We start from the raw sequence: 25,537 nt of genomic DNA on the forward strand, positions 1-25,537 counted from the left end.
ATAAAAACAAGAATTCACAGATTTCGAAGTTGTTCTGATCTTTGCAGACCAACTTATTTTGATTGAGTTCCTTGTCTGTGTTTGAGTGTTTGGATCAGTACAGGAAGTATAACCTTGCACACCCTCAAGTATCTTTGTTCCTAGTGTTGTGATCTCAAGTCTCAATTTTTCAGCACAATTTCCATTGCCCCTCTTCTTTCAGAGTATCTACTTGATAGATAAGTGAGAGGTTTTGAATGGCGAGAAAGGATTTTTTTTGGTTTATAGGAGTTTCTTTTATAATAAAATAGCCAAGCTTCCAATCATATCCATGAGGTGTTTGCTTGCTGGTTCAGCTTTGAAGGCTGGAACAGGAAGGTGGATGGACAGATGTATAATATCTATAGGTACAGTTATGCTGAAGGTTTTTGCTTTCGGCTTTCATCCCACAGATCTCCTTTAGTTCTGATTTTCTGTATAAGAATACTTTTTCTTTTTGGTTAAATCAAAGGAGCTTATAAACCTGAGCTTATAAAACTCAGCTATTAAATTTTTTTACTACTACTTGAAATAGAGGATTTTAGAATATTGTAAATTTGAATTTTCTCATGTTTTTTATCATCAGATGAGCTTCATAGTTTGGTACCTAAATTGTTTTGATATCATGTTCTTCAGTGTGAGTGGATAAATCTAAGCATTTCCTCCCATTATTAGGTTCTTAGTGTTATCATCATGACATGACAACTTGGTCCTGCCTGTGGTGTTGCCTGTTCATCGAAGTCAACAGTACAGGCTTCCAGGTGTGCATTACCTGCCAAGTACCTCCCCTCTGTGCTGAGCCTTATCACCAGCAAAAAATCCCATTCCTGATCTGAATGGTTCAGGCAGGGATGGCAATGAGGCCACATTCAGCCCTTCCTAAAATACTGGGCTCTGTCTGCAGCCAGACTCTGCTGAGTGCTCTGGACAAAGTGCTTAGGTTGGAGGGATTACTCTGGGCAGGTGTTGTGTGGGCTCTAAAAATAAGCAGCCTGTGCCAGCTGCTTGATCCTGGAACTTTATGTTTTTGCTTGAAGATTTTGTGATAGGGTGTGGCTTTCTTTGGCTGCTCAGTGTCCTGACAGAGCTCCATGCCTGATCGGAACAGCTGGTGCTGGATGTCTAAATGTGAGCGTTACTGAAACAGGCAAAACACTTAGAATGATAAGTGTTTGGGTCTCTTTCGGCTGCAAACTATGATTAAAACAAAAACCTAAGCAATTTATGGCAAAATATGAAATCTTAACTCACAAAATGGAGTTGGAAATTTTGACAAATCTATTTGTGGTGTTCCAGTATAATTGCTTCCTTTCTCAGTGTGCAGGGTTAATCCAAAGCACAGCATGATTCCTTCCTAGGAATAGTCCCTTCTATCACATATCTCCCTCCCCTTAAATCCCTTCTATCAGCTTTCATTAAAATAGAAAATAGTGTTTATTGCTTATTACAAGCTTTATTATCGAGGCCTGGCTTATCTTCCTTCTGTTATAGAAAAACTTGGACCAACAACTGCCAGATATTTGTCCAAAAATATAGATTGATGCATTGTGGATTTTATGCTCTCAGTAACTTTATTCTGCACCATAAGTGAAGCTTAAAAGACACCAAATAAGTAGGATAAACAAGTTTATAAATTCACTCAAAAATATCGAAGGCATGTGGCTTCCATTGTTTTTCAGTTTTTATTAGCTAGGTAAACCTTGAGTTGGAAATTTTGCTTTTTTCAATTACAAGATTTGACAGTATTAATCTACAGTGTAATACTTGCTGTGTGACATTTCTGTGGATGTGTTGTGGATTTTTCTGTCACTGTACGGTGTTGGAAGCCATTTGAAATGCTTCAAATGAAGTAACTTGAGAATCACGTATTTTACAGATATCCAAAGAGGATCCTGGAAATTAAACACCTTGACAATCAAGTAATTTACCCATGTGCTGAGAGAATCCTAGGCCAGGGTCACTGGTCCAAGATCCGGTGCAGACAGGGCACCCTTATGTCAGCCCATCTCACCCAAGCCTTCCCTGCACTTTGCACTGAGCAGTTGAACTGTTGACAGTTCTGGGTTCCTCACCATTTTATGTCTCCATTCTCCATCCTGAGGGTCCCCTGAAGGCCAGTCCTGGCCTCTTCTCATTTTTCAAGCTGCAATCTTCCCAAACCACAGACTCAACTTTCCTGTCAGGTGCTCCTTACACTGTTCTCTTCAGGCACAGATAACATTTTTGTCACATTAAAGCTCCCTGGCTGTTCCCTCACACTTCTTGTAGTGCCTGTTCTTCCATTTGGTGTAAACAATTTCTTGGTGCCAGAGCATTGTTTGGCTTCATCTTGCTTTCTGTGAACTTAAATGTGGTACAATGTGAGCATTAGGGATGGGAGATCATGAGGCCTGACCCCTCTCCAGACTGAAAAAAAATACCAACCTGAAAAATCCCTCAGTATTCAAGAAGGTCAAACATGTGCTGTGTGAACTTGTTAAACACATTTATTGAGTTCTTGACAGTAACCAAACACAGTGAATGACCATTATAAATAAGAAAAAAGTCATTTGTTTTTACTAGGCCAGCTCCTGCTTTATCTGTAAAGAAAAAATATCCCTTTCACCACCAATTTACAGAATTGAATGTTTGTCCCAATAATGGCTTCAGCAAGGAAAATGACAATTTTAAACTGAGATATGTTTAATCTGCTTTCTGCTTCTGAGCCCAGTGGAGTTAAAGTTATACCACCTTTAAGTGCATTCCCAATTGTCCTTCACTCACTTGAATGGGCTGCAAACAAAGAAATTAAGTAAAAAAAAAGAACAAAAAAAAAAGTGGAAAAAAAATAAAACCACAAATAATGCATCCACAAGTAGTAGAGGCTTGTCATTTCAGAAAGGAAAAAAAGAAATCAAAGCAACTTAATTAAATTAATTTGTTAAACACATTTATTGAGTTGTTAATAGTAGCCAACACAACGTATGATCTATTGTAAAGCAAGAAACAGAAAATGGATATATTCTGATTTTGCCAAATCCTACTACAGATATGTGACAGAGGGAAATATTTAAATTTCCTTTATATTCTGCAGTGATATATTTACAATACTTATCTATCAAAGTCTGTCCCTTTTAAAATTAAATGAACAGAAAGATCATACCTAGAAACGATTTCTTTACAGGAGCCTTGTTCTGTCTTGTCAGTATCCATTAATGATAGTGAAATAATGAGAGCTTTCCAAGATTACTTGGCACACAGAACACAACTCCACTTTGATGCTGTACTGATCCACCTTTTTTCTTTTTTTTCTTTTTTTTTCAATTGAGGGAGAGAGAGGGAGAAGAGAAAGAATTTCATATGTACAAAGTCTGAAAAGTCTTTCTTTGTGACTCCAAATTAGTTCAGGAAAATTGTAATCACATTTACTGTAATACTTTTGTTTTGTCTTGTTTTGCTTTGTTTTTAAATGGCCACCAATCACATGAATAAATTTTGAGGAGTTTTCCAGCATGGCAGCTCTTTTCCCACAGCACAAGGTGCATGTGAGCCAGAGAGGGAGGTTGGGTGCATTGTAGATGATGTCAATTCCCAGAAGAAGCATTCCACTGAGGATTTGGATTTTGCCTGCTCTGTCTCATTTGAGGAGCCATTCATTTACTGGAAGAGAAACAAACAAAAACAATTATGCTTCAATAAACTCCAAATATGAAACTGGTTTAACACTGTGAATCAAATTTAACTGCTTTAACACTGCACTAGGCACTTAGACAAAATGTCTTAAAAAAGCCAGGAGGTTCAGTTTCCTCCTTTTTCTAGAAAAGAATTAAGTCTGAAGAATGACTCTTCCTTTGAAGTATTGCAACACAGTCATCTGTCTTGCTGCTGAAAATTTCCTTTCTTTTCCTTTAGTGCTTCTCCTTCATAATGATGATATTACTGCTGTGAGGGCACTTTAACACCATTATTTCAGGCAACACAGTTGTGTGCCTGGGCTCAAAGATGCATGAGACACATTAAAGCTCAGTTGTGAGCCACAGCCGTGGCAGTGTAGGACTCTAGCTGCAGGTGACTGAGCTGCTTCATTGTTTATATCTCCAGCTTTATATCTACTTAGTAATTTAGGTGTTTGTTATGGTGGTGCACCTTGAAAGTGAAATTAAGTCTTATCAATTACTAATTTTGTTTGAGATCAGTTGTCATCAAGACTAGCTCATCCCCCTTTGTAGATGAGTAAACCAGAGCAAAATGCACTTTGTAAGGGAAGAAGACTTTAAAATGAGGCTAGAAAACCAAGGGCCTGTCCTATTTACTTCTAAAAAACATATTTGATGTCCCAGGCTGGTTTTTTTGTCATGCTTTTCCTGCGCATTTACTCATATTTTTCAAATGTGTGGCATTTGACTGACACAGTTATTCCCCAAGATATGGAGTTTTATGTGTTTTTATTTGTGTGCCTTGTTATGTCCTTGGATTTCTCAAAGAAAGGAGCTCAGTGAAAGCATAGAAAGGGTTATTCTGGAGGTGGAACGTACCTCTATACTGTAGTTTCTGTGCTCTATTGTTTGGACAATCTTTTCCCTGTAAACTAAAGTTGATATTGGTTCGGATACATCGATTGTTGAGAGGCTGGACTGGTCTGAAATTGTCGCTCATGCTCAGAAATATCTGTGATGGCTGATTCTGGCTTAGGAGTCGCAAAGAATGCATCTATAAGGACAAAACAAGGGGGTTTTAGTACTGGTCTTTGCTGTAAGTAAACAACATACAACACTATTAAATAGATTAGTTAATAAATGGAAGTAAAACAGAATTTCAGTGAAACAGAATTTCAGTGAAACAGAATTTAAGTTAACTCTGCCAGTTTGTAGTCAGAGTTAAAACCATTCCTTGTGTGTTCCTCTGTTTCTGAGCCCCATTTTAAATGAGAGTAACCAGTTTTGTGGGGAGTGAATGAAATAGTATTGAGGTGTCCTTGGGTGAGCCAGAAAGCAATAGAATAAACAGTGCTGGATGGCAGCAGCTGGTACGGAGCAAATGAACTTGATGAATGACAAGAGCTCATTTCCTGAACAGTGTAGCTTTCAGTTGAGAAGCCACAGTTTTGGTTGGTGTTATTCAAGAACCAGGTAGGGGCAGGCTGGATGGGAAGGAAAACTGACAGTGATGCTGCTGAAGTCGTGAAATTAATGATGTTAAAAAGTGAGAGCCTCTTTTTGCTGACAGGTCTGTCATGATACTGTCTGTGCTGTGACTGTGAGTGTTCCTACATCAGACTCCAGCCTTCTTCTGAGCTGGTTTCACAGCACAGAGGGAAATAGTGAATCATCCTGTGCATCCAGTGCTGGTTGGCAGAAATGGCTGTTATGGTGACTATGCAACTCTTGATTGATCCAAGTCAACCAAAATCAGAGAGGGAAAAAAAAGGTTTCATGTTATTAACCAGAAATCCTCAATATTTTGGTTTAAAGATATAAAAACAAATTATCTTCCACATTAGTGTACAATTTATTATGTTTGTTTATGGCATTTAATGGGGAAATCCAGTAGCTGGGGTTTATGTACTGGAAGTCTTTAACAGCTTTTAGGGAAAACTTGAGCTGGGCATTGCTTTTTCAGTATGAGTACACAACATAATTAGTAAGTATTCCACAAAATCAATTTTCAGCATTAATAATGGAGGATATAACTAAGTATTAATGGAGGATGTGATTAACCATTAAAGCATGACAAGGAGCAAGTATCATGAGGTTATAACCCATAGGTAGCAGCACAGACTAGAAATATTTGAATCCTTATTTTGCACATTAATGTTGGACCTAAAAATGTTGCTTGTAGGAAAATATTCAGGTCCTGTGTTTGAAAAGTTCACAATCGTGAGCATTTTTGCCTCTGCTCAGCTGTGTCATTCTCCCAAATCACCCATTTAGAAAGGAAACAAAGTGCTTTCACTATCTCTAGACTAAACTGGACAGAAGGAATATCACAAAAACATCTCAGGCTTTTAAAAGTAATCTTATTTACAATGTTAATATGATTTTAAATCCCAAAGTGATATTTAGGGTTGTTTTCTTGTTCCTCATTTCATTTCTCAGGCCATATTTCTTCTGCTGCCTGCTTGGGCCGAGCATATGGTGGTTCAAGTATACAAGAGAGGAGGTTTTAGTTCAGCTCACAGCTCTGTAGGCAACTCACTGATGGAAACTCTGGAGAAAAGGCCAGTTGGTGTTAAATTTGCTGTTTTCTGATGCCAGGATTTGGATTGTAAGCAAGTTGTACAGAAATTTAGTTTTTGAGATTTTTCCACTGGTGTGTTTCCTCAATAGCTTCCTTTTGGATGTGAAGTTGTGTTTTCTCTCACATAATTTTTCTTGCTTCTCTCTAATAGGGGCTTCAATACTTCAGTCTGATTTTTCCAAATGTATTTGTGGTGTGTATCCTGGAATTTTATTCTATACCAGAAAGCACTGGCTGATTTTTTTCCAGAAGGCTCCATATACTGTATCTCTGTCACATTATGTGCTATTGATACATGTTTATTCAGACCTAGGAATGACCTCTGTTATCCTTAATAACCTCAGTTATGTTTGTACAAAACTGATGTACTTGTTTTAGAGTCTCCAAGTAACTGTTCACAGCATCATAGAATGATGCAGTTGTGGAGAGACTGCTGAAAACCTTTTAGTTCAAACCCTCACTGAAAATAGGGTCCCCCTTAAAGTTTGTATGTGTAGATACTGATGGAGTTCTTAACAGTTAGTATTTTTATTTTGACAAAAAACCTCTTCAATGCTTTTGCAAACTGTATAAATAGCATGCAGCGATCCCTACAGCACAAGAGTTGAATCTAATGTAAAGCTAGAAATATTATGTTTAAAATATTACTTTGTACCTATCCTAGACTGAGTAATTTGTAAATTGCTTTACCTGCATCCTTGTTATGTAGACAGGTTTGTTCATTATTATCCAGCTTGCTGTTTCATAGCAGGGTGGAATTGTCATTGACCCATCATACGTAATGAAACTAGATGTCTCTGGATAAAGTTCCTCAATATTAAGCCCCTGTAGTAAGTATGCATCATCTGGAGAACAAAGGAGGAAAACAACTCTGGTAAAACAGCAGCATCACAAAACAAACAACAAAAAACCCCAACAAAACAAACAAACAAACAAAATTTAAAAAACCAAACAAAATCACCCTTTTCATGTCCCCTAATTCCAGAACATGATGACATGATGTTCAGTTCTACCAAAGAATGAAGTTTAACAGATGCACATTTCTGGATCCTCCAGCAGTTTAAACAAGAACAAGTAACACAAGTAATATCCCTCACCCTGCTGGGTGGATCAGCACTGAGATTCCCATTCACACACTCTGGGAACTGAGCACAGGCACTCACAGGGCAACTCTAAATCACACTTAGGGACTGGAGTCAAAAGCTTCTTGAAGTTGCAGTTATTGATTGAGATGCAGAAGCCTTTGAAGAATGCTGACTTTCCATCTTTTGGGGTCATTAACAATTTTTGCTCGACAAAGCTTCAGAAAGGCCAAGAGAATTAAAACTTAATTGCCTTCTGGCATGAGAGGAAATTGCAGTTAATGCATGATAATAAAGCTGCTCCATGAAGCCTCCCAGCCTTTCATGTGCACAGTAGTGTGCGTGCAGTGCCAGCTCCCTCAGTGTTGCAGTGTGATGCCATTTCCTGTTTCAGCTCCCAGGTGTGGCAATAGCTTCTCCCTTCCCCTCCCCCTTGCCTCCTTGCTAAGTGCTGTCAGTCAATCTTATCATTCCAGCAGGGGCGTCGTGTGATTGGCAAAAGTTCAAAAGATGCCCCTCAGCCCTGGGGTCATTGGCTCCTCCAAGTGTCATTGTCCCCTGAGCCTTCCCCCCACCCACCTGCTTGGTGGCTCACCTGTCCCTTCCCTCCCCCTGCCCCCGAGCTTAAAAGACATGGAGAGCACGTGGTCAGGTTTCTGTGGAGCCGTTACCAAGATTCAGACATATGTGACTCTGGAATAAACTCTGGATTAAACCCTCTGCAGAATCCGTCTCCTTTTCCTCTTCACCTAGCCTGGAGCCTTTCCATCAGAGTAAACTGAGTTTCTACCATGCCTGGACTTGTTCTGGTGCCTAACTGCAACTTCCAGCCAGCCAAAGGTGTCTCTGAGGTGAAATACCACAGCTGCTGCCTTTTGCCCAGCAGCAAGGATCAGAAGAGCCCAGGCACGTTCCACCTGGTAATATTGGGATTATATTCCAATACCTCAGAAAGCTAAACTCTAGGTTGAAGGCTTGCTGGGAAGCAGTACCAGGATTCCTGCCTTTATTGTAAGGCTCCCTAGGAATTAATGAAGTGTATTCCTCTGCAACAGAATTTGTTCTGTGGATATGTACCTAAATATAATGAGATATATCTTTCAAAATTCATCAGAGTTCCTCAGTGTTGTCTGTACTATCTGCGCTATTTCTCTTGGGTAATGCTGGTCTTACAGTACTTTTGGCAGTGCTGTCAAAGCTAAAACTCAGATTTTCCTGCCAAATCTTAGGCTGTAGGAGTTCATCCACTCAGGGATAAACATATTTTATTTCTGATACACTGCTGCTTGTGTGTATCTCAGAGAAAGCTGGGGTGGTTATGATTTGTAACATTGTGAGTTCTCTTTGAACCCTTTCACCTGTGTGTGGTGTCTCCAATTTGGTTCATTTGCAGAGAAAACGTTAAAATGCAGGCAACGAAAAGTGCACACTGAGGTGTGTTCCCTCTTTCAATGCTCAACATAAGCTGACCTTGATTTGTAGAGAAATCCAAATGATCAAGGAATTGTATAGGAGCTAAAAAAGAAAGGTGCTATTTAACTTGAATTTAACATATTGTAGCTGGAGGACATAACTTAGATGAGTAAAAGACTTGTATTGTACAACCTAATGGAAAAATAAGAAGGGCTGCAGATTATTGTCTTGGGTAACAGAAAATCAAAGAATACGGGGAGAGAAAATGTGGCCTTGTTTTTTTATTTTAACACAGCAGAGTCAACATGGTACAGGGTTTTGGGGCAACAATATTGGCAGCTACGGCGTCAGTTAAAGTGTCAAGGTGAGAGTGTAATGTTTCCGCCTCATTGACCAGGGCCTTACTGTTATTTAATATTTTAAATGTGTTCATTGTTTTACAAAACAAAATCTTGGCAGGTCCTCTCATGTTTTTAGAAAAAGAGCCCTCTGCCCTGCCCTTGCAGCTTGAGCTGGGTGATTGCAGTGCTGGATGGCTGGCTAGATCCTCAAGCAGAAGGGGAAATGCCATTAGTGTCTGGGAGGTGGCTGACTGTCCCCTGTTTTAATATGACCAGGCTTCAGTGGCCCATGGCCCATGACAGCTTCTTTCTAAACCCAAATCTTCCAGACACAAGCATGAAATCACAGTCAAAATGCAGTTATATTTGAACAAGTAGAGATGACTGAATACACCTGGTCATTAAAAACATTATTTGCAGTGCACTGGTAATTTTGCTGGAATTGCACTGGAAGAGAACTGATGGACTTTTTTCATGCCAATGCCTGTTTTCAATGAGTCATCACACACTTTTCCCTTTCCCACATGAACATCCTGTTCATTATTTATGAGCCATGGAAAGTGGTGTGTTTTAACACCAAGTGGCACAGAGTCAGGCAGAAGAGATCCCTAAAGCCCAAATCTGCTTTCTCACAGCCATATTGGCTTCAGCTGGGCTAAAATTATTTCAACCAGGTAGAATTTGCCCTAAAACGTTTACTAGGAGATGGAAAACTAACTGAAGATTAATATAGATGAGAGATATTCCTATGAGAAACTGGAGGAAAATATCACTTCAGGAAAACTCAAAGATAGGGGTGAATGAAATAAGGGTTTGTCCAAGAAAACACAGTACGTGTTAATGCCTGTGTATGAGTATATTCCCATGGGAAGTCAGATGATTCCATGAGAGAAGATGACACAATAAGTATTTGGTTACCAACATTTTTCCCATGAACAGGTCTGTCCTTTCCCCACATCTTGGTAAGGGTTTCTTGTTCTGGAGTTGAAGCAGACCTGGTGCGTTGGTATTAATACCAGACTGCCGCCCTTCAAATTCTTGCTTATATTTACTGAAAATACATTCAAAATGCTCAAAATCACCCTGTTATGATCTCTTGCCAGTGACAAGCTTCCTTTCATAAATCCAGCCTTTCCTGGACCCTCTGCATCATTCCTATCTGCAGTCCACAATGTGTTACTCTTGATCTGCTGGTGCCTTACGGTGATTTCCAAACCCAGGAATTTTTCTCTCCACAAATTAGATTTCATTAAATTTCACATTCATTTACATAAAGGCCTTGACTCTGGCAATTTACCTAGAAAATAATGTAAATCCTTTTATCCCTAGGCTTGTAATAGATGTGTGGGATTGGCTTTCACAGCGAAATCTGTGTATGTTGTCTTTATAATAATGCTTTTTATAGGGAATATAGTGTTTATTGAGTGGAGGAAGGTACATTTGATTTTAAAGTTCATATCATGATAATCCAGAAGAAGATCTAGGTTAGATTTACAGGGTTAGGAATTAAGAGATCCTCAGTTTCTCTGCTTACCAGACAATGAGAAGACCAAATTTTTATGTGGAATTTTGGGAATCTAAAAAGTTAATTTTTTCCCTGATGTTAAGCAAATACTGGATGAAAGCTCGTGTAGCATAACTGTTTTGAAAGAAAACTAACTTGTCCCCTCAAATGGCGCACTTAATGAGGAATAATAAAACAGTTTTCTTCTGAGATACCTACACAGCTTCTGACTAAAACCTGCTTGAAAAAACCCTTGTTTCAGTTTGCTCACAGTCAGTTCTTTGGGCTGCGATAACAGAACCAAAGAAACATTTAAAATCTCCTTAAAAATTCCTTGGAGTCCACTTACTTCACTGTAGCCACTAATATCTGTAAATAAACATTTAATATCTTAATAAACATTTAAAATCTCCTTAAAAATTCCTTGGGGTCCACTTACTTCACTGTAGCCATAAGACTAGAAATTTCCCTTTTAATGCTCTTGGCACGTGGAAATTTCATGCAGCAGGAGAGACAGCACTTAATTTTGTTGCTGTTCTTTAAAAAAAAAAAACCAACAAAAACTTTTATTTATGTTATGAACTGTCCTGACTTTGAACCAGCATTTTTTTTATCATTCCCTCCACGCTCCTCTTGAGCACATGAGGCCTGGGCATTTTGTCAGCACCGTGCTGAGTACTGACTTCAGAAGTGGAGCCCTAAAGCAGAAGCTGCAGAACTCCAGCTACTAAAGGCACACTAGAAATCCTTGCAGTGTAAGAGGTAAAATTAGTTTTCAGCAATGATGCTATAATCCATCATGCAAGACAACTGCAAAATTACTTTCAATAACACTTTCATGTTCCCAATTTACACTAAAAATTCACAGTCAATACTTGTTACTACAGTAAGTAACCCAATGCCTTGTGGAATATTATGTGCATTATGTCTACCAGTGATTTAATTTTAACGGATAAACTTAGCAAACACCGTGGTTAAAAATTAAAGCAATTCTGTTAATCACTGATTTTCCAGCCTGTGTTTTATGTGTTCATCTTCATGAGATATTGCATTTAGTATACCCAAATTAGGTGAGATTGGAATCACGTTTCCCTTGTAAGGAGACAAAACAAGCAGTGGGAGGTAGTGGGATGCTGCCAGCTCCGGAGAGGAGGAGTTTTCACTGTAAATGCAGCATACAAATGAAATATTTAGTTTTGGGAGGGTGGGCTCCATGGGAGAACATCTGGCTGGTTCCCAGAAGCTGGGAATATCGAATCTGTGGGTGAAGGAGCTGGAAAAAGCACTCTCAGCCTTAACAATAATTCCCTGTTTCCAGGATGCTGCAGCAGCACTGGTAGGCCGGAAGCAGCTCTTGCAGAACATCCTTGCTGCATTTTTGCAAGGAATCAGGACAAGCAGTTTAAAAATGGGACTGATCTGCTTCTTCCATGCAGAGAAGATGACATTTGATACTGATAGAACAATCTGGAAAAAACATTCTGAGAAGAACCCTGTGTTGCCCTCCTTTCCATAGGTATTGTAGAGAACTGAGTTTCATTATCATAGAAGCCTCTTATTTGGACTAAAGGTGTAATGAGATTTGTTACCTCTCAGGTAAAAGCAGAGTAGCCTCAGTGGTGTGGAGGTGTGTGTGTTGCAGGAGAGAACAAGGAATTATTTGTGTTATCCCTTTGCTGTGTACTTTCTGAAAGTTAAATTCTGCTATTGTTGAACTTACAAACTTCATAGCAGCTTAGAATGTTTGACAAAGGAAACGAGGTTTTCAGGAGAAGAGGTTTAATTTATATATATGTATTTTTCATTATTTTCTCTAAAATATCTTAATTAAGCTCCGGTTTTCCACAAGGGCAATATATGAACATGGAATTATTGAGGATCATCAGTTAAAGGCTTTTCAAATATGAATATTACAAACATACAAGCTATGTTAATAACCTCCTTCTATATCTGTTAAATGCAGCAGTAGTTGAATAGGAATGTTGTAACTTTTCTTTCAAAAAGAAAACACTGATGAATACTAAATCCAGTGAATTGTGCAGGATCTTGACATAACCAGATCCAATATAATCCAGGCTGCTACACATGTCCCTTATACTGCTAACAGTAGACAGGTTCTCCTGAGCATTCTGTGTGAATACAGTATATGTATGTGTCAAATATAATTTCATTAATTTGTTGTTGCACCTTTAGATGTAAAACAGACTTTGAAGTTCAAAATTCATTTGATAAAGTGATGACCTAATGAGCTTTTTCACATTCCTGAGTTTATCATGCAGAGTTCCTGACAATGCAAACCTGGAATTACCGCCCATAATGAGGTGCCTCTTGTTTCAGGATCACTAAATGTGTTATTTGATAGTGAAAGTACACAGCTGTTTCCAGAGGAAATGAAAAGAAACTTACTCTTATATGTTATTCTTGTTATGGTGTCTCTGTTAAGCATACGATTTAGAAATGGATTTGATGATTCAGATACCTACAGAAGAGAAAATGCACAATGTCAAAATCTTCTCACAAACATTTCCTTGCCAGAACTGCAGCTTTTTCATGTGTGCACACAGACACTCTCTGATACTCCTCCAGTTGAGTTCTCCTTTTTTTTCATTGTTGTGGGAGAAGGAAATAATTACTCACTTGTTTTTCTAATGAAGCTTGATAGAAAGTTGGTAGAATAAATAAAACACAAGGAACAGGGTGAACAGAAATCAATGCCTGAATAAAAGCATGAGCACAGGTTTCTTCTCCAACAGCTTTGATGAAATTTGCAGGTGGTTGATATATTAGGCAGGATTTTCACTAGTATTCTATTATTTTATTTATTGATAAATATAATTTCCTTGCAGTAGGCTATTTTAATTGCAAATTAAAACTCTCTTCCTCTGGTTTATGTCTGGGTAATATATGAGGTAGCACCTCATGTTCAGGTGGAACTTTCCGTGTGTCAGATTCTACCCCCCTGTTGCTCAGCAGCCCTGAGCAGAATCTGGTCCAACCTCTGACACCTCCCTGCAGGTACTTCTAAATATTGACAAGATTCTATCTGTCTTCTCTTTAATTTTTGCCTTTTTCGTGAATGCAGGTCAGATTGTTGGGTCATAATACAATACTTTTTGGATTAAAAAAAAAAAAAAAAGGTAGCATAAATATCTTTCTTAAATATTAGACCCATGTGAAAACTGCCCTTTTATATCTAATTATCCAGTATACTCTGTGAAATGCATACTTTATATCTATGCATACTTTATATCTATGCTTTGTTAGGACCTTTATGAAATGGGATTAGAATACTGAGGGGAACTAATAGATATCCCATACGTAAGGTGTGATGAGGTGAACATCAGCATTACTCAGAAATACACACTTTTTTAGACTGATGAAACAGTGGTACATAATGACAGAATATAAACAATATTTGGAGGGGAGAAATAATTCTATAAAATAATTCTATAAAATGAGACAAAAGTTTTCTCCAGTGTAACTAAAGAGGCTTGGGAAAACCATGAAGTTTAGAGTTTAGTGTTAGATCACTATAAATGATAGACTTAACTATGTACCTTGAATGCAACAGGATGGAGACAAAATATTCACATGTCTTTGTGGTTCTGTGAAATGCAAGATACTAGAAGTTCTACTTTTAATGTTCTTTCAGTTTTCATAGTTACAAGATGTTTTAAATAACACAGAAAATAACTGATTTTGCTGGCTCTGAAACATCACCATGACATGCCCTCTCTCCCAGTGCCTCAACTTACTAGAAGGGATTTGAATGAATAACATTTCATGAAGAAACACTAAATCTGCAAAGCTAGTGACTTCTGCCATAGCCATTAAAGTGTTATGAGTGATGTTTATGATGTTAGGGTTTTTTCCCCCCACCTCCCTTACCCTCTTTAATTTTCTTTATATTGTAAAAGCTTTGAGAAGAGATGGCATGCTCAGTTTAGGAAGAAGCTGTCTCTGGATTCCAGATCAGAGCTTCTGGGCATTGCTGTAGCATAATTAGGAGTCTAACGCCTACATTTACAGTTCATAGAAAATTTACTGTCTATATATTAGGAATCTGTAATACTTACTTTCATAAATATGGAAACTACCACCAACCCATTAGGACTCTTTGCAGCTTCTGTGACATTTGTGTACAGCTCATGGTTATAGTGGATCAGCTGAACCTAAAAGAGGGTGAAGGGAAGGATTACAATTAACCAGTGGCAAATAATCCCATACAGTGTTTGCAAATACTACCCACACACTGCTTAGTTTGTATCGCGATCCCCTCTCTGCTTTGCGTACTTTGTAGCAGGGTAATTTTTCAGGCATTTGCAGTACATATCATTTTAACAATTTCAGTCACCATCTGGCTCCAACAGGTACAGCATCAGCATGTTTTCCTCTAAATTGCCAGCCACTGAATTCACCCACATCCAGTTACAGATTGCACTGCAGGGGCTGACATTACTTCCCTGTTCCAGTAGCACTTGCCAAGGGCACCAAGTAATCTGTACTCTGCAGCCTGAAGCCAACCACAGAAGAATCAGGGGTTGAAATATTTGAGGAAACACATGGGATATAAGTTTAGAACTGTGAAAACCACCACTCACAGAATTCAAAGTACTGGTATTCATTTGCCCCAGATTCTGCAAACTTGGTTACAGAGGCTCCTACAGTTAAGCACTTACTGTATTGTTAATCAAGTTCTCCTTAGCACCTGCAGCTTTCCTTCTGCTTTTTAGTTTTATGCTTGGCTGGAAGTTTTAAATTACAAAGGCACAGTTCCCTTCTCTCACTACCTATGTAAAATATCTTACCCAGAACCTTGATATTTGATTTGTCTGGGATCACCAGACAGTGTTACAACTTACATTGCCAACTTTTCTTTTTTTAAAAAAAAGATGAACAGATTTAATGAACTCTGGTGGCAGTTAAGTACTTCTAAACAGATGACAGCTAGTCAGCTTTATTTAGCCTAAAGATCTTTCTTAGTTTTCAGATGTCAATTAGAAAAGGAAGGTTCTTGTTCTGACATTGTCAGAATTGCAGCAGCCTGATGTTCACATTTAAAAATCAGGTCTGTCTTTCATGTGCTGACACTTCCAAAAGCTGTTTAGAGAAATTTCTGGACTTACATGCTGTGAGCAAGATCAGTATTAACTTGGTTTATATCTGGTAATCTTTGTAACTATACAAACTATACAAGACTAAGACTGCCAGTAAAGAAACTTCATTATAATGTGCTGTCCACGTTTATAATGAGGGAAAAAACCAACCCCTAAACATCACTGAAACAGGGTTTAATGCCTGTATTGGTGAAATTGTCTTTGGATGAATGTGAGGTCTGGTTATTCAGAACTGAAATGTAATTGTGAGCATTTTTCTGCAGGAATGATGTTCCTACAGAATCTGAAGTACACAATCAAGTTACACAGACTAAACCTTACTTTGCCACCCAAAGGGGTAAGTCCAGCAATCCATGCTGATCTGATTATAGCAGTATCCCAAGTTATGTGTAACCCATACCATTATTATCTCAGTCCAAGATAGGGTAAGAAATAAATGATGAGTTCAAACAGTTCTATTTCCCACATTCTGCCCTGACTGGAAAATGTATTATTCTTTTAAGTGAATCTTATCAGCTTTATATAAAAGGCCCTCAAGCATTGTCCTCTCACCACCCCCGAAATCCCTTTGTGATGCTGTTTTAGTGCTTGTAGATGTAAAAAGGGGCAGTGGAAACTCTGAAAGAGAAAATTTGCATTGGTAAGATCAGAAGATTTTTGGTGCGTGGCTTTGCTATTTACAGCCAGCAGTTCAGAGACCAAAAAAATAAGGTGAGGGTCAAAAGTACTGCTATGATGTGTTAATTTCAATTACTTTTGTCCTGTTTCAATTGGGCACTATCTAAAAAATGTCAAAGGAGCCAATGGAGTCCTCTACCAAATTCTGACAGTCAGAAAGCAGGCGAAGTGAAGGTCTCATACAGCCACAGAGCTTATAATGCTCATTCATCATCACTTTATGGTACTACTGAACTTTGGTAACATCCCTGTTCTGGGGACTGTGCACTCACTGAAATTTTTAGGTTTAGTCACATATTTGTCTTTTTATGTACAACTCTTTATCCTGGCAGCCAAACTAACTTGTGAATTATCAAGGAAATAAGTAATGAAATCTACTTTAGACTAGATATCTTTCTGTACAAAGTCCCAGAATAACAATGAATTAGATAAACTCATTTTATATAATAAACCAAAATGCTGGGTGCGGGAACGGCTAAAAGCAAGGGACAAATTCTCCTTCCACCCATGGGAACCCTGAGTCAACATCAAACTCTTGTTTCGACTGATGGCACTTACAGAAATAAAACCTCTCAAGTATATACAACCATATACAGGATATTTGTCCCAAACAAAGGTCTCAGTGCCTAATGAAGAGACACTCTTTTTTTTTTCTTCTCAAACCTGTCACTTTCTCTGTGCTGGAGTTGTATCCTGTTGTATCTTTCCTCCCTGCCCCCAAATTAATTTTAAAGCTGTTTCCATGGTACTATGGTTAAATTCATTAGGTTTATCTTTTTTTAGAAAAAGGTTGACCATCTAAGGAGGCATAATTTTCAAAGTTTCTCACATGGAACAGGCTAATTTAGAAATATTCAAATGAATGAGTGTCTTAAACACAGAATACAACAGGACAGAAAACCATAATTCCCTATTAAATTTCCTCTGAGAATAATTTCTTTAAGTTGCCTAAAATACCTGTAAGCATTTGGTCTGTATAAAATATTACTGGGGTCTTCTGTGAAGGTGAAGTCACAAAAACAAAATTGCTCATATATGAAAATCTCACTTTTCAAATGATGACACTGTATTAAAAGCACATCACAATAAGAGCAGATCTACAATGCTGAAAGCACCCTTTGAGTTTAGTTTGGGTTTCAGGGCTCAAAGGCAATACTAAATCTTGTTTTAATCCACTGCTTTTCTTAGGAAGATTCCCCCTTTAAGATTAATTTGCCACAGAACAAGTGATACCTCTTTGTTTTCCTCCAGCTAGAGAAGATCTGTTTTGCAGGAAAAAGATCAATTAAGATTAATTACTCTCTGATGAAAAACCAGAACGTGGCCTTGTTCCACCACCCAACAATGTGCACTGGACCAAGACCAGAATCAGAAACAGAGCTTTTTAGCCTCTCAAGACTGTCCATGTTCTCCTGCAGCCAAAAATGGAGCAATAAGAAACTGAGGGAATTTAGAATATTGCAGTAGTTCACACACAGTTTTCCACAGTCCTCTTGGGAATAATAGAATACCCTTTTTTCTCACTTGGAAAGTTATAAACATTTTTGATTTGTAAATTATGAGAGAAGTAAAGCATGAAGTAAATGGCAGCAGGAAACAGCTCATCTGTAACCATAGTATTTATAGTATGCTTCAATATCTGAGAAACTGTTGGGGTACCTCATTGAGAGCAAGCAGAAAGTGTGTTTCCAGCACAGCAGGGAACAAAAGCAAATGAAATTGTTCAAGAAGGCAGTTAAATGTTTGTTTTGATTCAGAGTTCCTGTAAGAAGTATCTAAGATATCTTTAAGGAAAATAATTATGCATTTTTGTTCCTCAAAAGTTTAATAAAAACAGCAAAAGAAATGTAGTTTCTGCACGGTGGGTGCCCGGAGAGAAAAATAATTTTACTGAGTTAAAAGCCATTAATAAGAACAGTTATTCCACTATTAAAATATAATTGCTCTTACAGGTCTTGTAAAACCCAAGAGTTATTTATGGAACTAATTTTGTGGGTATGAACAGGTATGAGATCAGTGCAATTTGTGTGACTGACAAAACTGTTTTTAAAGTTGTCCTAAATTAAATTAAATGTACCTCCTGCTTTGTGGAAAGGCATAGCAGCAGCTGGGAGAACATGGACCAGCTCTGTGGTCCTGATTTGTCTTGTTTTCCTGGACCAATCCCTGGCAGTGATGCAGGGGAATTTTCTTATCTTTGAAGAACCAACCCATCTTTTCATGCCCAGGGTACTCAACCATGAAATGTTAGTGTCTGATAAGGTGGTTTTACCCATTAATTAATCCACAAATGTACCTTTTACTCTTTATGTATACGCACACAGCAATGCAGTGCTCTTGCTTTGTTAATAAATTGATAACATGAATTGTAGATGATCACCTGTACTGCAGTTTACTTTGCACTTTAGGAAACTACTGCAGTTTTAAGATTAAAATCTGTTTTAAAAAAATAACTTTGCTATATTAAGCTAAGGAGAAATGCAAAAAACCAGTTGCTTGAAATAAATTTTTATCTCTAACTCTTTTTGATGTTCTCTTTATTAAAATGCAGGTTATTTAGTCTTCTGCTGACAAATGTGCTTTGTGCTTTGTTTTGCATTTTTTACTGATTTTGACAGTTATTTTTTGATTTAAAAGAAATGTATATAAATAACTGGTTTAATAGATAGGTTTGTCATCCACATTTATAGCTATATGTCAACTGTTTTATCCTAGATAAATAAACAATATTAGAATTATTTTTTACTTTAAAGAATAAGACTAAGAATGCATGGAAGGAATGCATTTTTCTTCTGCTTCTGAGCAGAAAGCTGTGTAGAGAAATGCAATAATCGTGCAGTAAAGTGGAAATACAGTTGGGTTAACTACTCTTGGCTTCAAAATCTACTTTATTAGAAATAATGGCATGCTTGGAATTAGCACTGAAGCTATAAATGGCATCTAACCATTTTGTTAGAGCCATTGGTAACAAGAACTAACTTGCAATAAAGGGTGTTCAACAGTGAGCCTATGCCAGTGTTCCTTGGTAGCATGTTAATATGGGGTGTTATTTCCAGCATGTATTATGGCTCCTAGAAATAAATCTATAATAAATATATAAAAGGCTCTGCCATAACCTGCTTTAGGGTTGAAGTAGTTTTCTCTAGTTATTTCTAGATGCCATTTGGCCTGCTGACCTGGTATCTTAGAGCTAATAAGGCTCTAACAGAGCCTTATTTTTTTGTTTATATGCAACCACTGCAGCTAGAAAATATTTTAAAAAAATTACCTAAAGGATATGTAGACGATTAAGTCTTTCTCCTTAATATTTATATATACTCTGAATACTTTCGTAAGTCTTACTTTAATTTATTTGCAAGTAGGAAACAAGACTAGTTTAGATAGTATTTAAAACTTGACATTTTTCTTAAGCATCGCCAGGACTATAGTAACAAGTTACAAATTACTGTCTGAAGAGACCAGACTGGCCATGCTTATGTCAGAATTTGCTTTCAGGACTTTCACCTTTGTGCCAACAACAAAAAAAATTTAAGTAAATAGGCTGAAAGAATAAAAGTGAGTGGTGATGGATTCCTGACATCCAAATGCTGCTGGAACTGTTGCAAGTGTTACAACTATTTGTACTCCCTTCCACACAGCAGATAATTCAAAGAAAGAAAAATCCAAATTGAGCCCCAGAGGTACAGAGGAACTCCTTGGCTGCTGGTTGCTGAGTGACTTGGGGAGGGTTTTTGACAGGGGAGTCATTGCTGAGCCAATTGCTCCAAACATGGGTATTTTTGGCTGACCTGCCACTCAACCACTTTTGTCACTCATCGTTAGCAGATGAGCAAGACCTGGATAAACATAAATAAATGACACTTCTCTGCAATTTGCTTTGTGTGAGGATCAAATTGAAGTTTGAGGCTCAAATGCTTAATGTTGATTATGTCTTGGCTGATGCAGAATTTCACTGCAAGCTGTAATTTGGCACTGACCCAATCCATCATCTGCAAAAGTTGTATCTTAAGAGAGAATAAGGGTAATGTAGGGAAAAAAACCACTATTAGATGAGTCTATCATCATTTCTGGATTCATGCAGGATTTTCTGACTAAACACTGCATTTAAATTGTTTTCTCATTTTAAATACTGCAGATGGTCAGACACCATGATGATGAACTCGATATAAATGCTCCATTTGGTAGATTCAGTTATATAATGGTGCTCTGTATTTCTGTTGGAATTCTGTTTCTTTAGCAATGAGCCCAGAAAGCAGCAGAAAATGGTTCCTGCATGTCAAGAATGTGGGGAAGTGGTGATTGATGCTATTTCTGTTGTTCACTGCATTGCCCTGAGACACTGAATACAAAGGATGTAAGAGGAGGTCACTGATAGAGGAATTAGCAGTTCAAGCCTTCTCCAAAATCCACCAGACCTCTGAGTCCACCTTGTTAAAGAACCATCTGTTCAGGGGCTGGGCATGATGGACAAGGGCAGACAGACACATCACAGACTGATGGATAAAAGGATGAGTAAAAAAAAGTTAAGAGAATTTGGTCTAGTGAAAATCTAGATCTTGTCCCTTTTGTCCTCATTTCATCATCTAGTAAGGAAAAAACTAATTAACAAGTAAATGTTAACTAACAAGTAAATGTTAGTGTTAGGGTTTCAAACCAGAAGCAGAAATAAGGAATTATCAGTTTGACCTGCTCTCTTGAGCACAGAAATGCATTGTAAATTCAGAATGTTATTTTTCTTTTTGTGCCAGAAATGAAGCATGGGATTTTATATTCTTAAGATGCCAGCAAGATGTGTATATGAGGAAAGCACAGAATAAAACTGAGGATGTATTTTAAGAAGTGTTTGGTACTGTCCATTGGAGAAGATATGGTAGCCAGGTGGGGGCTGGTCTCTTCTCCCAGGTAACAAGCAACAGGATGACCGAAAATTACCTCAAGTTGTGCCAGGGGAGGTTTACATTGGATTTTAGGAAAACTTTCTCCCCACAAAGGACTGTCAAGCCCTGGAAGAGGCTGCCCGGGGCAGTGGTGGAGTTACCATCCTACAAGGACGTGTGGATGTGGCACTTGGAGACGAAGTTTAGTGGTGGCCTTGGCAAGTTATAGGATAAAAGTGGAACTTGTTTAAATTAAAAGGTCTTTTCCAAAAACTCTATGATTTTTTTTTCTCATGGTCTTCTCTCAAGAATCTCCTTCCACTTTCGTGACTGAGTTGCTCACCTGTGACTTAAAAACTTATGTTCAAGTCCTACTCTGCCTTTGAGCAGATCTCCTTCCCATCTTGGCCCAGCTTGTCAACTCCAACATGAGAATAGCTGCATTTTTCTCCAGTATCAATATTGTGAGAGGATCAGATGTAACATTACTGGTATTGGGGAAAGCATCTTAATAATGAATGTTATGTTATGGAGTTCAATCTGTGTCATTGATCCATGACAATGACAATTTGTGACACATCACCCATAAAAGGCACAAAAAAGATCAGAATCCAAATAGTTCTGGGAAAAGACTGTGGGATTTCCACTTGATTTCCAGCACCTCAAATTATGGTAACAGGAAAACTTTTAAAGCCTGATAGAAGAGAAAAAAACTGAAATGGACATAATTGCTGGTTAAGTTACTGTTTGAATGTAAGTTGAAAGTTCAAATACAGAAGAGTTTGAGAAAGCCCAACCTGATTCAAAATAGCCAAAAGCATTTCTGGAATTATGCTTTATTATTGAATTTTCAGAGGTTCTTTAGGATATTAATGCTATGTTCGGTGAGACGACAAATTAGAGTAAAAATTTAGAAATTATTCTGAGAAATCTAACACCTGTCAGAGGTGCAGAGTCAAAGATTCAGCGAAAGCTGGCACAGATCTGCCCTGCAGGCAGAAGATAAGTGGTTTTTTTTTCGTTTTTGTTTAAGAATATCCTGGAAGGGTATCCTAAGGGAAGTGCAAGTGCAAGCACCTTTTGCTGTTCATATGAATTGCAAAAAAGCCAGTTTCATGTTTGTAATTTAATAGGCAAATATGAAGTTGAGAAATAGCAAGCAAGAAAAAAAAATACAAGAGGACAGGGATTATCTAAGAATGTGAGATAGTACAGCTTAAGGCAGACAAATGCAAAATTATCTTGTTTCTGAATGAGTTAAATGTTGTTAAACTCAGTAGGGAAGATAAGTGACACTCTGGAGCCATAACAAAGCCAGTTATCTTTCTAAAGTAAGCCCTTTAGCTTCCTCTGAAGGCTTTGGTGAAAGAATCAGGGTGCTGGTAAACACTGCTGAACAAATGCAGGACATTAATGTGATGGTGGTGGAAGGGGCAGCAGTAAAGTCACATTAGCATTTTTTATCAGCTGATTTTCTACATCAGACAATGAAGTCAAAGCTTTTTTTCCCTATTAGACAACACAGTCTGTATTCATTTGCAGGTGAAATGCTGAAGTGCTGAAAATACTGGAATGGAAATACCTGAAATGCCAAAGAGATATTTTGCCTTAATGAAAGAAGATCAGGGAACATGCCATCCTCTAACACGCTGAGTTTTTGAAGAGCCAATCTTCTGTTTGTTGGACTTTCTTCAATTAGAAAAGATGACTTTGGGCAGTGATTTAAATAGAAGTCTTTGGAATTTGCTTTGTCCATGTAAACTCTATCTACTGTAAGAAAGCCAGATCTCAGTCGGGCTGTGAAAGCAGCTCTTTACTCTGGTTGGCAAAGGGCCTGGCCTTAAGAATGTTCCTGACTGCCATGCAAACAATACCCACTATTCACTTCTTGCTGCCACCAGCTCCCACTGGGAGAGCTACAGACTCCTGAAATACCGAGTGGAGATGTTGTGGCTTCCACGGGAGAATAATGTCTGAATGGGGTGTGAAAGGTACAACCTGCTTCCATCTCTTCATGGATCACCATGTCCTTTAAGACAGCACCTCAAGGTGGTGAGCAGTCAAAGGTTGGGATCAGGGGTCTTTTCCAGCCTGAATAACTCTGTGGGCAGTGAGGAGGGCAGGCAGAGAGCAGTAGTGGTGCCTGCCCCTCTCCCACCCTGACAGCAGCCACCTCCCCCTGCCAGGACACCCTGAGGAGGATGAATGGTTCAAAGAGTGGATGACACTGCTGCTGTCCCCAGTTTGGGTGCTCCCAGTGTGACTGGAGTTCTGCACTGTGGTAAATACTCTGGTTCCCTTTGAATTTATGCCAATCCCATAAAATCATGCCAATATTTGACTGTGCACTGTGATGGAAATGTGTTGTTCTTTTTTAGGTGTACAAGAAATGATGGCTTTATACAAGCAATGTCTCCTGTGGGTTTCTCTTAGTCTTTCCCCCATGCAATTACTATTCACCAGTTCTCCCAGATGTACTTTCTCCAGTTAGTCCGAGTGCTGTGCCTGACACCTCTGCCTTTATTTAATTTCTTTGTTATGTACCATATCCTCTGGTATGGCTCTTGTACAGCGAATTAAAAAAAAAACAACAAAAAAACAAACAAAAAAAACCCAGCCCTTTCTCTTAGTGCACAGATGAAATGGAGCTGAAAATTACTGAAGATAAAAATCCAGATCTTTGAACTGTAATGCTAAGAATTCTTCAACAAAAGTAAACACCTAATTGAAGATAATGTTGACTCTCTCTATAACTTTATTACTTTGTCAATCTTACATCATTAAGTATGCATTTAATTTCATTATCCTGCGGTAAACAGTTTGTTGTTGAGGTGAGATAGGCTGGTTTGTGGTGTCTGTAGGCAAAGCTGTGTTTTACTTTAAATGCAGGTAGTGCTGTCTTTAGCTTTTGAGCTATGTAAAAACAATGTAATTGTCCTATTACCTTGCTAAAACATCTGATAATTTGTCAATGATGTGAAAACATGAGAACTTAAATGTGATAAATACAAATAGGAATGTAGCTGTTATTTTCTTTCCATGATACTTTAACAATATCAATTTGCTAGGCTGTTGTGAGGAAAGGATTCCATATGAAACTGTCAGTGGGGAACGGGGTATCACTAAAAGGATTTATTTCTGATTTTAGTAATCTTAATATATATGCAAAGTAAGTGTTTAGCTGTATAAACCATTAATATATATACAATTTAGTTTTACTGCATACCAAATTATGTGCCCCTTTTATCTAGGCTTTGCAAAGCCCATTATCTCAAGTTTAAAGGGAGACACATAGAAGGAAGGCAAAGAGAAAAAATCTAGTTCTTCCTACTTTAAAAAAAATGCTGTAGAAGTGTAAGCCCAGTATAAATTCAGAATTCTGTCTCCAGAGTTCCCTGATCTCTTCAAGAAGTCCCTGAATCCCTGAAAATTGCTGGTTTCTCAGCAAACAGCATGAAGAGTTTTTCCTGGGAGAAAGGTTTTAATAATTAAAATTAGTCAATACTGAAGTGCAGAAGGTTATTTGATCTTGCTCAGAAACTGACACTTTCCAGAAGGGGAAAAAAATGCAATCTGTCTAGTAAATCACTTTGTACAGAACTGGGAGTCAAGTAGAAGAAATTTGCTGCAGAAGAAAGGAGGGCAACTCACCAGGGAAATAGGTTTGCTGAAAACAATTGTGAGTTTGAACATCAAGGTTGAGATTTTTAGGACATTTCCTGAAAAAAATCTCTAAGTCTATCAAGATGAGATGTAAAAATGCATTTGTTAGTACTTCAGGGCACTACATCTCTCAACCACATAATATAAAGTTGCTGTTGGCTCTGGTGCTCCAGTCCAAATTTCAGTTTGTCTACTTTCCCCCTGTAATTCCAATTAAACTCAGCTGTTTTATCAAGTCAGTCTATATTTCTGCACAGAACTGAGGTTTCCCGCCTTCATTTAATGGACTGAAATTTTTCTCCCATCACCCCTGTCACCTCTGGACAGTGTCAGTAGATGACAAGATGAAATCAAAGCCATGCCCATGGCTGTCTGTGACCAGCAGAGCTGGATTCCCTTTGAGCCTTGCTCTTTTCCAGCCTTTCTTTTGATACTGCATGTGCCACGCAAGCTGTGGCATTTTCCTTATATATTCCCATTTTTATAAACAACAAACCTCTCCTCTGACCTTTTCTGATCCATTTCTTTCTGTCACTTAAAATCTGTCATTCTTCCAGCATTATCACTGCCATCCAGTTGTTCCATCCCCCACTGTGCATCTCCTAGGGAGGCAAAATGGTCCTTAAAT

The 25,537-nt window shown here is 38.1% G+C and overlaps 1 protein-coding gene across 2 annotated transcripts in view; it reads right to left on the reverse strand.

Moving 5' to 3' along the window:
* Positions 1-2,486: 2,486 nt before the first annotated feature.
* Positions 2,487-25,537, reverse strand: part of CA10 (carbonic anhydrase 10) — a 206,605-nt gene continuing 183,554 nt past the window's right edge. For both annotated transcript variants that reach the window (XM_054645049.2, XM_077188154.1), the window contains 5 exons: positions 14,651-14,746; positions 12,981-13,053; positions 6,925-7,079; positions 4,533-4,707; positions 2,487-3,657 (listed from right to left, as the gene is read on the reverse strand). In XM_054645049.2, coding sequence (XP_054501024.1) covers positions 3,635-3,657; positions 4,533-4,707; positions 6,925-7,079; positions 12,981-13,053; positions 14,651-14,746 — 522 coding nt within the window. In that variant the 3' untranslated portion in view covers positions 2,487-3,634. The remainder of the gene's footprint in view (positions 3,658-4,532; positions 4,708-6,924; positions 7,080-12,980; positions 13,054-14,650; positions 14,747-25,537) is intronic.

This window comes from Agelaius phoeniceus, chromosome 19, assembly GCF_051311805.1.
Source record: "Agelaius phoeniceus isolate bAgePho1 chromosome 19, bAgePho1.hap1, whole genome shotgun sequence".
NCBI lineage: Eukaryota > Metazoa > Chordata > Aves > Passeriformes > Icteridae > Agelaius > Agelaius phoeniceus.